The sequence below is a fragment of the Sander vitreus genome, chromosome 24 (genome assembly GCF_031162955.1).
Source record: "Sander vitreus isolate 19-12246 chromosome 24, sanVit1, whole genome shotgun sequence".
NCBI classification, from domain to species: Eukaryota; Metazoa; Chordata; class Actinopteri; order Perciformes; family Percidae; genus Sander; species Sander vitreus.
In genome coordinates, this window is record NC_135878.1 from 13,455,732 (window position 1) to 13,469,377 (window position 13,646).

Genomic DNA, 13,646 nt, shown 5'->3' on the forward strand with positions numbered 1-13,646 from the left:
CAATGCTGAGGGCAGACGCTTCGCAGCCACAGCAGGTGTTTGGTGTTTGAAGCCCCCCAACGTCATCTTCTAGGCAGCGCTTCCTGGAAGGCACTAGGATTAGGCAATGGTTGTGGTTACCTAACCACAACCATTGCCTAATCCTAGTGCCTTCCGGCACCCGTTGTCTTCAAGGCACCTGCCTTGAAGACAACGGTCGCAGCGCTGCCTTAAAGGCTTGGTTGGGGGCTTAAAACACCATTGAGTCAGCACAGCGGTCTTAGAGAGCAGAGAGGGCGACTCGGCAGTCCGCTAAGTTGTTGCTCTCTCTAATATAACCAATATAAGCTGCATTGTTTAGGCTACAAAACGTGCACGCAGGCTGAAATTCAACCGTGCAGTTTTGTCGGGATTAAGCCATAAACGGGGGAAAACTCCGCTAGCTGCTAGGCTAATGTGCAATGGTAAACGCACAGAATATGGTACATGCACGTAGCAGAGCTTGCAAACTGTGGCTTTTTTTTGTCGACAACGTGATCATTGTCAACATAACTCACTGGAAATCCAAAATACTTACACACCGGCGACTTCAGTGAAAGAAGAGGGGGTTGAAGTTCTGTTGAGGTTGACTTGCAGCACTTCAACACGTGTGTTTTTTTTTGTTTTTTTTCCCTGTTGACAACGATTCCATTTGTTTATTCGAAATCGTCACACCTCCGACTAAGGGTGTGACGATTTCAATTTTAAATCAAAAGCGTCACACCCTTAGTTGTAGATGGCTTTGTGTTGTGTAAGTGCTGATATAGGTTTGTAGTGTTACCCCGTGAGGTAGCAATGTTAGCAAGACAGGTTTTGCACAATATCTGAAGCTGCGCACTCAAGTGGTCCCCAGGAACACACCAGCGCTGCAAAGATTTTTTTTAAGACGACAGTAAAAAAATTCTTTGATTCCAGCTTCTTAAATGTGAATATGTTCTAGTTTCTTCTCTCCTCTGTGACAGTAAACTGAACATCTTTTTGAGTTGATGGACAAAACGGGACATTTGAGGACGTCATCTTGGGCTTTTGGGAAACACTGATCCACCTTTTTCACCATTTTCTGACATTTTATGGACCAAACAACTAATAGAATAATTGAGAAAATAATCAACGGATTAATCGACTATGAAAATAATCGTTAGTTGCAGCCCTAAAACACACAAACTTGTTTGTTGCCAAGTTGGTTTTTACAAACGGCTTTTTGGTTCATAATAAAGTAAACAAACGTGTGCATACATACGTACATACAAGCTGGTTGAAGGAATGAAAGAGCGATGCTGTGTTGGCACGGTCAAACAAGTCCGCCACCACTGGATAACTATGGAAAAAATCGTATTTTGCATGGCTATATGTAAACTGGAATATTAATGGAATGGTCTCTTTTATTAGCCATGTAAACAGCTTAGTCGGAATATCGTCTTTTTCAAAATAAGGGCAAAAATCTGTATATTATGCACATTTCAACATAGTCCGTGATACCTCACACAAGAGTCTAAGAGAAACGGGTCATTAGTTATGAAAGGAGGCGTGATTTATGTATAGGGGGCAGAGCAAACCATGACCAATGAGAAAGGAACTCTCTGCTGAGTTCAATGATACCTCACACAATAGTTTGTCAAACGGGGTCATTAGTTATGACAGGGGGCGTGGCTAAAGCATAGTGGGTGGGTCAAACCATTACCAATGAAAATGAACTCTACTGAGTTCAATGATACCTCAGACAAGACTCTACGTCGGTTTATGCGTTACAAAAGGGACATGCACTTCAGGCTCAGAGGCTATTGTTAGTAATAACTTGCTGCTGGTGGTCTTGCCGTGGAATTAACTGTATTAAAAAAACGTAGCCATCACTTTTGGATTTTCATAGTAAGCTCCCTGAACGTCATTTATCAGAGTCTGGGTGTTACCCCTGTCCGCGGCAGTCTCCTCCACTCCATATCTTTTTAACGGAACTAACCGGAGCTGACTGGAGCTAACCGCTAATCATGGGTAACATAGCCTTCGGTTCTCGTTCTTCGTACCTGAATCCAGTTACTGTATTTATGGACTTGAGCCCGAATAAAACCCCATATTTTATTAAGTTGGCCGTAAAAGTTTAAAGTTACTAACTCTGAGTTGTTAGACTTTTCGGATGAGATCTTAATGAATGCAACAAGGCCAGTTATAGTAGCCTACAAAAAGTGTGTTTACGATCCCCAAAACAAGGATTAAAGCATTGAGCTAACAAAACAAATTAACATTAGATAGCCTTAGTCTTATATGATTTAACAGGAATTAGGAGGAGACAGTGTTGAGATGAGCATGTAACTTTTTGTATGGATCATAGTATTAAGGTTAAGTTACATAATAGCCTATTTGGGCATCGGGTAGTCGGGTATTTTATCTGCTGAACCATTAAATTTGACCAACCAACCAGATTTAATTGACAAAGCACATCAAAGGCTTCACTTCATCTGTATCATCTTTTAGTCTGATATGTTTAATATGTAAATAGTTATTTCGAAACGATCTGTAAATATTATGTAGCCTAGTCATTGTTTTTTAGTAAATAGTTCATAAACCATCGTTTATCACATAACCCAGGCATCACGCGCTGCGCTGTCACATCCCTGCGCCACCCACGACCACAAGTCAATTCTCAACCTGTGGGAAATGCTGTATAAAGCTTATTTCCTGTTGCCAGCAGGGGGCGCTGACTGAGTCAAACGACAGAATATGGTACATGCACGTAGCAGAGCTTGCAAACTGTGGCTTTTTTTTGTCGACAACGTGATCATTGTCAACATAACTCACTGGAAATCCAAAATACTTACACACCGGCGACTTCAGTGAAAGAAGAGGGGGTTGAAGTTCTGTTGAGGTTGACTTGCAGCACTTCAACACGTGTGTTTTTTTTTGTTTTTTTTCCCTGTTGACAACGATTCCATTTGTTTATTCGAAATCGTCACACCTCCGACTAAGGGTGTGACGATTTCAATTTTAAATCAAAAGCGTCACACCCTTAGTTGTAGATGGCTTTGTGTTGTGTTTTTTTTTTTTTTTTAAGTGCTGATATAGGTTTGTAGTGTTACCCCGTGAGGTAGCAATGTTAGCAAGACAGGTTTTGCACAATATCTGAAGCTGCGCACTCCAAGTGGTCCCCAGGAACACACCAGCGCTGCAAAGATTTTTTTTTTAAGACGACAGTAAAAATTCTTTGATTCCAGCTTCTTAAATGTGAATATGTTCTAGTTTCTTCTCTCCTCTGTGACAGTAAACTGAACATCTTTTGAGTTGTGGACAAAACGGGACATTTGAGGACGTCATCTTGGGCTTTTGGGAAACACTGATCCACCTTTTTCACCATTTTCTGACATTTTATGGACCAAACAACTAATAGAATAATTGAGAAAATAATCAACGGATTAATCGACTATGAAAATAATCGTTAGTTGCAGCCCTAAAACACACAAACTTGTTTGTTGCCAAGTTGGTTTTTACAAACGGCTTTTTGGTTCATAATAAAGTAAACAAACGTGTGCATACATACGTACATACAAGCTGGTTGAAGGAATGAAAGAGCGATGCTGTGTTGGCACGGTCAAACAAGTCCGCCACCACTGGATAACTATGGAAAAATCGTATTTTGCATGGCTATATGTAAACTGGAATATTAATGGAATGGTCTCTTTTATTAGCCATGTAAACAGCTTAGTCGGAATATCGTCTTTTTCAAAATAAGGGCAAAAATCTGTATATTATGCACATTTCAACATAGTCCGTGATACCTCACACAAGAGTCTAAGAGAAACGGGTCATTAGTTATGAAAGGAGGCGTGATTTATGTATAGGGGGCAGAGCAAACCATGACCAATGAGAAAGGAACTCTCTGCTGAGTTCAATGATACCTCACACAATAGTTTGTCAAACGGGGTCATTAGTTATGACAGGGGGCATGGCTAAAGCATAGTGGGTGGGTCAAACCATTACCAATGAAAATGAACTCTACTGAGTTCAATGATACCTCAGACAAGACTCTACGTCGGTTTATGCGTTACAAAAGGGACATGCACTTCAGGCTCAGAGGCTATTGTTAGTAATAACTTGCTGCTGGTGGTCTTGCCGTGGAATTAACTGTATTAAAAAAATGTAGCCATCACTTTTGGATTTTTATAGTAAGCTCCCTGAACGTCATTTATCAGAGTCTGGGTGTTACCCCTGTCCGCGGCAGTCTCCTCCACTCCATATCTTTTTAACGGAACTAACCGGAGCTGACTGGAGCTAACCGCTAATCGTTGGTAACATAGCCTTCGGTTCTCGTTCTTCCTACCTGAATCCAGTTACTGTATTTATGGACTTGAGCCCGAATAAAACCCCATATTTTATTAAGTTGGCCGTAAAAGTTTAAAGTTACTAACTCTGAGTTGTTAGACTTTTCGGATGAGATCTTAATGAATGCAACAAGGCCAGTTATAGTAGCCTACAAAAAGTGTGTTTACGATCCCCAAAACAAGGATTAAAACATTGAGCTAACAAAACAAATTAACATTAGATAGCCTTAGTCTTATATGATTTAACAGGAATTAGGAGGAGACAGTGTTGAGATGAGCATGTAACTTTTTGTATGGATCATAGTATTAAGGTTAAGTTACATAATAGCCTATTTGGGCATCGGGTAATCGGGTATTTTATCTGCTGAACCATTAAATTTGACCAACCAACCAGATTTAATTGACAAAGCACATCAAAGGCTTCACTTCATCTGTATCATCTTTTAGTCTGATATGTTTAATATGTAAATAGTTATTTCGAAACGATCTGTAAATATTATGTAGCCTAGTCATTGTTTTTAGTAAATAGTTCATAAACCATCGTTTATCACATAACCCAGGCATCACGCGCTGCGCTGTCACATCCTGCGCCACCCACGACCACAAGTCAATTCTCAACCTGTGGGAAATGCTGTATAAAGCTTATTTCCTGTTGCCAGCAGGGGGCGCTGACTGAGTCAAAATTGAAATGTAGATATCCTCAAGATTGGACCCCTGTCAATCATGAGTAATTTCGGGCAGATTGGACAATGTACTCTTAAAGGGATACGTCACCGATTTAGCATTAAGCTTTGTATCAGAAACCCGGTAGAATTTTTTTTATAATGACCGTGCTTCCCTCCCTCATGTCCCCCTGAGACGAGAGATCTCTGTATTGTGGGTCTAGAAAAAAGCCTATGATGACGCAAAAATCGTCGTTTTCCGTCATCGGAGGCATTTTTACCCAGAGGCAATGGACTACAGCCAGTAGTAGGAGCTACTTCCGCATGTTTTCAACCCGCCCATAGGGGGTTGGACTGTCGTTTTACTCGAAGATTGCCAAAGCACGAGTGTCTGCCATCTTGAAGGTGCGCTAAACTGGCTCCGTCTTTTCAGAAGAAAACGTACAACAATTATGTGCGTTAAAACTGCCGCACATGTGTACCACCGGGATACATTGGAACAGATCGGAGAATATGCAGGACACTTTATTACAGACGGAATACTCGACGCGCTACGCGAGCTTCGCCTGCTATGGAAATCAGCACCTCAGCCTGCGGTGTCGGCCGGGGAAAGGGACCTCGACAGCGGTGTGCAGAAGTTCGAGGCGAGCTAGGTGGAAAGCTAACTCTAGCCGGCCACCTGTTACATCAATCCTGCTTGCAAGTGTCCGCTCAATAGACAACAAACTGGACTACATCCAACTTCAACGAAACTCCCGACGTGAGTTTAGAGACTGCTGTGTTTTTGTTGTTGTTGCTGAACAACAGTGTACTGGACTATCCAGCTACCAGGCCTGCTGCTCTGTCGCCCGGTAAGGCTAGTGGAGGAGGGCTGCGTTAACACGGACTTGTGCAGAAATTGGGTGATTTGTATCCAACTAACTGCTAACTGCTGGTGGAGTTTGTGACTGTTAAATGCCGACCATTCTACATTTCGCGCAAATTTACGACTGTGTTTATACGCTGTGTTTACAGCCCACCAAGCGCTAATGCTAGTATGCGTTAGCTGAACTTTATGGCGCCTATAATGTGTGTGCACTAGCTAAATGTAGTCGTTTTTTATATAATGTCGTTTTTAAATGTGTAACGCATAAAATGCCATGATAAATTAGCCTGAAGCTAATGCTTACCTGTTCAGGAGGAAATTAGACAACTCTGTGTCCTTTTGGGCTCTAAGCTGTCTCCATCTTTCAAATACATCTCCAATATTTACCCAGCGTTTGTTACGTCTCTGGTCACGCAACTTAGGTCGGGTTGAATCTATCTCCGTTGATCACGTTCATTTGTTTGCTGCTTTCATGGCTGTATTAACGTTACCGCTGTAGCACGCTGGGTTTATGTTTTTTTTTTTTTTTACAGGTATATTTGGCAACCCTACCTGGCTGTCAAACTGGACAGTTGATGCCAACACACAGGCCAAAACACAAAAAAGACATTCTGTCACGGAACGGAAATTTCAAAAGGAGAAAATACTGGCATTAGCATTGTTGTCAGAAAAGATAGTATTTCAACTTAGCATGTTTCCTTAATATCTGATGACGCATTGGGGTCATTTTTGGATTTATTACAGTAAATATATTACATAATGTACCTTTAAGGTCTTAAAGGGGAACACTTATATAGCATTTTCAGGTTCATACTTGTATTTTGTGTTTCTACTAGAACATGTTTACATGCTTCAATGTTCAAAAACACCGTGAAAGATCACAAATAAAGTCTTCCAAACCAAATAACACAGAACCGGGAAGGTCTCGGCAGTAATGTGACCCGATATTGACCAGCATTGGCTGCCAAGATTACAGTTACCTGGCATTAGCATGCTGCTGCTTATTTGTTAGCACTATGCTAACGTAAGTTTGTAATGAAATGAAGCAGCACTTTCTACCGTCAATAATCGCAGATAAAGGCTGCTGAACCAAGTACTACCCAACCTGACATGTTTCAGCAGTGATGTGACCCAGAATTGGGGAGAAATTAACATTGGCAGCCAAGATGACATATTTTACTGCCGTTAGCATGTAGCTACTAGTGACAATGTTAACACCGCAGTAACAAAATAAACACTCCAGTCCTACATACCTGGAACCGATGACAAATCAGAGAATTTTGTCTAAATGTTGCGTAACACTCAGCCGAGCATAGAAAAAACAGTTGAAACCGGAGCAATCAACAGTTGGAAATCTGAAGGTTTTAGCTCACGGGGATTTGTCTAAAATATGTTTAACTCATTATTTGAAAATACAGAAAATCATCATTTGTCCACTTTAAGATGGCACGGTCCAAATTTGAAGTCTTTCGTATGAAATCTCTCGGAGGGTTTGTTAAAGTACGATGTGTGGAAATGGCAAAAAACGCTAATTTCGAACTTTCAATTCAAAATGGCAGACTTCCTGTTGTCCAGGCTTTTTCGTACGTCTTGACACACATGCATACCAATTTTTGTAAGTTTACATTAAACATACTGCACAGGCTACATTTTTAAAGTTTTGGCAGGGGGAGCGCTAGCGAGCCATTTCTGCATACCTACTTACGAAACCCATAAAATATAAAAATGTTACCAGGTCGTGTGTGCAAATTTACGTGAGTTTTCGAGTGTGGGCAGATCCCCAAAATCAGTATCGATAGGCAAGGCAGCTTTATTTATTAGCACATTTCAGCAACAGTGCAATTCAAAGTGCTTTACATAAAATGTGAAAAATCAGAAATGAATACAACATTAAAAACACCAAAAACAAATTATATAAATCACAGTGCAGTACAACAAATCAAAGAAAGGCAACATCAGCCTTGATTTAAAAGAACAGAGTTGCAGCGGACCGGCAGTTATCTGGAAGTTTGTTCCATATATGTGGAGCATAAAAACTGAACGCTGCTTCTCCCTGTTTAGTTCTGATTCTGGGGCCAGCAAACAGACCTGTCCCAGGCGACCGGAGAGTTCTGCGTGGTTCGTAGTTTACAAGCAGATCAGAAATGTATTTTGGCCCTAAACCGTTTTTGTGATTTTTATTAACCAGCAGAAGTATTTTGAATTCTATTCTAATAGGGCTGGGACAGGAGCAGCGTCGGATCCAGGAATCCTGGTATCCAGGTATACGGGCAGAAACATGAGCTGTAGCATTTGCTGTAGCTAACGTGCAATTGAGCAGGGCCTCATCTTCTCTGATGTGGTGCAGCAGAGCTTTCCTATTTTCCAGCTCTGAAATGTTCTCAGGCATACTGACACAACTTTTACAGCTGGTTGGAGAGCAGGGTGGGGGTATGATGTTTTTGGAGTGGAAGTGTACTAGCTTTAGGCGACAAACTCGGCAGCAAGAAGAGTTGTGCTCAGACGTTGGGGACCTGGGGTAAAGCAGATGAAGTCATCATGAACATGTGTCCTTATCGGAGTGAATGTAGCCAATTAGCAAAGTATTGTTAAGCTTTGGCTTTGGCTGTTTGTGTTTCAGCTTTACCTTCAGATGTCCAGAAAGTGATTGTTGGTGAAGAACATCAGCAGGAGTGGAGCTCTAGTCTGGACCATGAGGACACGAAGCCCCCCCCACACATTAAAGAGGAACAGGAGGAAGTCTGGATCAGTCAGGATGAAGAGCAGCTTCAAGGGCTGGAGGAGGGTGATGTCACCAAATTCCCATTCACTCCTGTCCCTGTGAAGAGCGAGGATGATGAAGATATACATCAGTTCTCAAAGCTTAATCACAGACAAACTGAACAGATGGAAACAGAAGCTGATGGAGAGGACTGTGGAGGACCAGAAGCAGCCGTGAACTCAGATCCAGATACACATTTACAACCAGATACTGATGACGAGACTGGAGACTCTTCTGAACCTGAGATTGATACCAGTGCTGATTGGAAAGAGACCGTAGAACCTCAGTCAGGTTTGAGCTCTATGAATAATGATGAAGTCCTTGTCAGTGATTCAAGATGTACTACTGATGAGAAAGAGCATGAGAAAAGAGCTCATACCGGAAAGAGACCATTTAGCTGCTCAGTCTGTAAGAAAGCTTTTAAACAGAGTGGACATTTACAGAAACACATGAGAACCCACACAGGAGAGAAGCCATTTAGCTGCACAGTCTGTAAGAAAGCTTTTACACTGAGCGAATATTTACAGGCACACATGAGAATCCACACAGGAGAAAAACAGTTTAGCTGCTCATTCTGCGAGAAGGCTTTTACAGTGAGTGGAAATTTACGGGCACACATGAGAATCCACACTGGCGAGAGACCGTTTAGCTGCTCATTCTGTGAGAAGGCTTTTACAGAGAGTGGACATTTACAGGCACACGTGAGAATCCACACAGGAGAGAAACCATTTAGCTGCTCCGTCTGTAAGAAATCTTTTAGAGTGAGTGGAAGTTTACGGATACACATGAGGGTCCACACAGGAGAGAAACCATTTAGCTGCTCCGTCTGTATGAAATCTTTTACAGTTAGTGGAAGTTTACAGAAACACATGAGAACCCACACAGGAGAGAGACCGTTTAGCTGCTCACTCTGTAAGAAAGCTTTTACAGAGAGAGGACATTTACAGCAACACATGAGAACCCACCTAAGAGAAACCGTTTAGCTGTGTGAAGTGGAGTTCTAGTCTGGAAGGAGAGCATAGAACCACAGTCAGGTTTAAACACTCATGAATGAAGTTTCATAAAGGTTATATGAGATGTGTGGGTCCTTTTTTAAAAGTCTAAAATCCAATAATTGGAATTGTAGGATTTTAACACGTCTTAAGTATGAGTTTGATAGGTCTAATAAAAAATGTATTGGACTATGACGTTAATGTAACTGTTGATATCCATGGAACTCCAAAGATTACCCTGTCCGTTTTTGCAACTTCAACTGGACTTGTTGGCAAAACGAACGGCCAATCCATGCAACCCTAGCCCTCTCCAAAATGGCAGCTGTTCCGCTGTCACAAGGAACAGCCACCCAACTCAGTCTCCCTTAAGTGTGAAGTGCTGTGACAGCACCATCCCTACTCTAGCAGATGACGCGAGTGCCCGCTTAGAGTAAACCAGTTGGCAGCACCGACATGGACAAAGTCTACCAGCTAAACTCAAAAAGGACTGAGATGCAGCACAACACAGACTGCATCATTTGACCTCAGAACCACTATTCTCCCAGCCTGGCTTTCCTACAATGATGGAACTGCCAGCTAACAGAGGATTTATTTCTGTGGTAATGTAGCCAACTGGGCTAGCAGTAGCATAGCAGCAGCGGCTATGGAAAGCTGTTTTACCTTCTGTTAATGTACATGTATTGATTTGATTTAATGCCATCCAGACCTATATTGTTTGTACAGCCTTTGATTTGACTCGGACATAGAACACACTGTGAAGGAGACTCAAGTCTTCTTTTAAATGTTCTCTGGCCGGGCCAGACCACGTGGCCATCTTTTAATCACATGCTCAGCACCCCATGCGGTCACAGCTCGGCCATCTTTTATTAATCTGTACAACTAAAACCACATCTTTTAGTCGAGTTAGATGTAGTGTTTTTCTACTTTTTGCTTTATTAATTTTGGGAATACATGCTCTGGAAAATACATGTTGTCTATGTAACTTTGAACAAACAGGAATTTTGCCTCCCTCTCCTGTGACAAGAACTCTGAAATCTTTCAACTTTTGCCAGTTATTGGTATGTCAATTTTGGTTGTAGTTAATCATTTAATTATTAATTCCAAATTGATAGTTTAGTATATTTTATGAGACTTGGGTCCCTTTTTAATTTACTTTTCTTGATCTTTTCAAGTTATCTGTGAACAGAAAATTGCGTTGTCTGTATCTCTTAGCGAGTGTGTGGAAAGCGGTCGCACAACAGCTGAAATGTTGTGTTACGCATGGACGTAGTGTTTAAACTTCACGGAGACAACCAAATAAAATATTGACTTCTTTTGAAATAAGATTTTCTAGTTTGTAAGTTTTACATTTGTTTTTGTTTTTTTATATATATTAAAAAAAGCACAAATGTTGAACAGGTGGTTGCCAAAAGGGGCAACCAGAGGCCACGAAACTGTTGCCAATTGACTCAATCCAAGGGCAACCTTTACAGTCGAGCCCTGACATTTAACTGCACTTTGCCATTAAATACATGGTTGATTTTAACCCAGTATGTCCAAATCTTAATTGTGAATAAACCACTTCCTCTTTTGTGCACATCCCTTTTTAAAGTCTTCACCTGCATTGAGTTCTGTATGCTGTAGTAGTGTCTCCCTTTGATATCTGTGTCCCACTTCCTCTGCCTTGCCTATTAATGATCTGGCCTCGCCTTTTCCAAATGGAACTTTTATTATTTCATCATCATTTAATTCCAACGCTCTCTTTGCAATCTCGTCTGCTTTCTCACTACCCTCCACACCATAATGAGCAGGGCCCCACGACGATACTGTACATTCATTCTCTCTGCATTTTCAACATCGTAAATATTTCCAATAACTCTTAACTCTTAAGTCTTCTGACTGCACCGTGGATGTAAAAGAAAAAGAATTCCACTTACAGTTGAACTTTCATCCGGCTCTTCGTAGTTCAGGCTCAGTTGAAGCTAATGTACTTGCACTTAACTTCTTGCTGTCCGGAGTTTGTACCTTTAAAGGTTGAAAGCACTTAATTGGAAGTCGCTTTGAATAAAAGCGTCAGCTAAATGACATGTAATGTAATGGAAAATGCAATCCGCATAAGTCGATCAGAAAGGAAACTCATTCAAGCAGTCAGATATATATGAACTCCCCTTTTTGTTTTATTGTCTCTGCTCTTAAAAAGGACACTTCAAGAATGTAACGGAGTCTAAACACAGCAGACGTAATATATTTTTAAATTGATTGATTGATTACGGCCATCTTGTTTTAATTACATGCATGGTTTAAAACCTCTTGGGTAACAGTGTACCGTGGACGGCACACTTCGTCGCGGTGGCGGCGCTGTTACCTCCACTCATAAACTTCGTTGTAACTTTAAAGCATCAAATCTTCAAAATATACGGTCATGCGCCACAACAATTGAAAGCTTAGCCGCTCGGTATTCAATTAAGCCCACACACAAAGCATACGATGATTTATCGCAGTTGTACAACTGTAATAAAGTTGCCATGACCCTGAAAAACATTGCGTAGCTGGTGCCAAGCGTCAAGTGTGCATTCATACCTTTTCATTCTCCCTTTATCCACGTCGGTGATATTGTCCCAAAAACGTTTTTTTCATAACTCGCCAAGAGTCCAAGGAAATGGAATATCCAAGCCGTTTTATCCAAAACTAGCTGTTCGCCTCACAATCTATAAGTTTCTGACCGAATTACAATGGAAAACAGTAAACGGTATTCACTTCCGGACTTGTTAATCGCGTCTCAATTCTCACGCGAGACTTGTAATGTGACCTCCCATGAGCCAATCGGTTCCCAGGAGGCGGAGATGGACAGCTGGAAACCCAATGATGCCTCTGCAATGATTGGCAGCTGCTTGAGCCAGTTGCAATTCCATGTTACGAGACCCTCCTACCTTTTTAGCCAACAAGGAGACGATTCAAACGAGCCAATGGACTTGGCATTGGAATTCTCATCCTGTGCTCTGTTTTCTCTGTGTTTTACCATAACAGGGCCTGTTATAATGCATAGCACACCCTGAACAATTTATAATTACTTATTTCTATATATTTATGTAAATAGTTATTACAAGTTTGTGTGTTATTGATGTGTGTGTGTGTGTGTGTGTGTGTGTGTGTGTGTGTGTGTGTGTTTTGCACTTTTTTGGCTTTTTTCATTGCACTTTTCAAATGGACCTAAGAAAAACGCACAGACATACCTGTAGAAAACAAATCATATAAAATCCATTTTAAGAGCCAAGAGTCTTTTGGCTTCAATTTCTTTCTGTAGTAAGCTGAGACATGTGGCTCTGGTCTTGTGTTGTCTGTATCTCACCTAGATGTGTTTACAGCAGTGTATTTTAGTCAGTTTACAGATGTATGACTTGGATGGGAAAAAAAAAACCCTCCATTCGAGCCTCTGTAACTCTGTGTCAGTCAGGCCAAGAATCACCCTGACACTTGTAACAAAAACAAGTGAGAGTGTTACCTTTCCAATGATATCAAGCACACCCAAGAGTGTCAAAATATATGGGAGCTGTACCACTTTTAATTTGGGTATGCAATTTAGACCAAAAAGCATGGAATTTCAGCCGTTTTATAACAGGTAAGACAAGCCATCTTGTCTTTGTCTGTACCACACACACACCATTTTGCTGCTTCTAGCTTAGATGTTTTAGTTAAGTTAGATAACATGGGTTTTATTTTTGCTTTATTCATTTTGTGAATAAACTCTTTGGAAACAAACCTTTGTAACCTTTTACAAACATGAATTTTGCCAACCTCCTCTGTGACAAGAACTCTGAAATCTATAAACTTTTGATAGTTATTGGTATTTTGATTTTTCTTGTTTTAATTCATGTTATTATTAATTCCAAATTGATGATTTTATATATTTTATGAGACTAAAGTCACTTAATTGGCACTCTTTTTTTAAGTACTGCACACAATTAATTTACTATTTTGTTTTTATTGATTAATTACTTTTATAGCCATTTTAATAGTTTGTACCCAACATCATTGGAACATCCGACTTATCCAGAATCC

General features: G+C 40.8%; 1 protein-coding gene across 1 annotated transcript in view; it reads left to right on the forward strand.

Annotated features, from left to right (window-relative positions):
• LOC144512828 (uncharacterized) overlaps positions 1-11,186 on the forward strand; it is a 14,268-nt gene extending 3,082 nt beyond the window's left edge. Inside the window, exon 2 of the mRNA XM_078243776.1 lies at positions 8,476-11,186. Within this exon, the coding sequence (XP_078099902.1) occupies positions 8,476-9,599 (1,124 nt within the window). The 3' untranslated portion in view covers positions 9,600-11,186. The remainder of the gene's footprint in view (positions 1-8,475) is intronic.
• Positions 11,187-13,646: the final 2,460 nt, after the last annotated feature.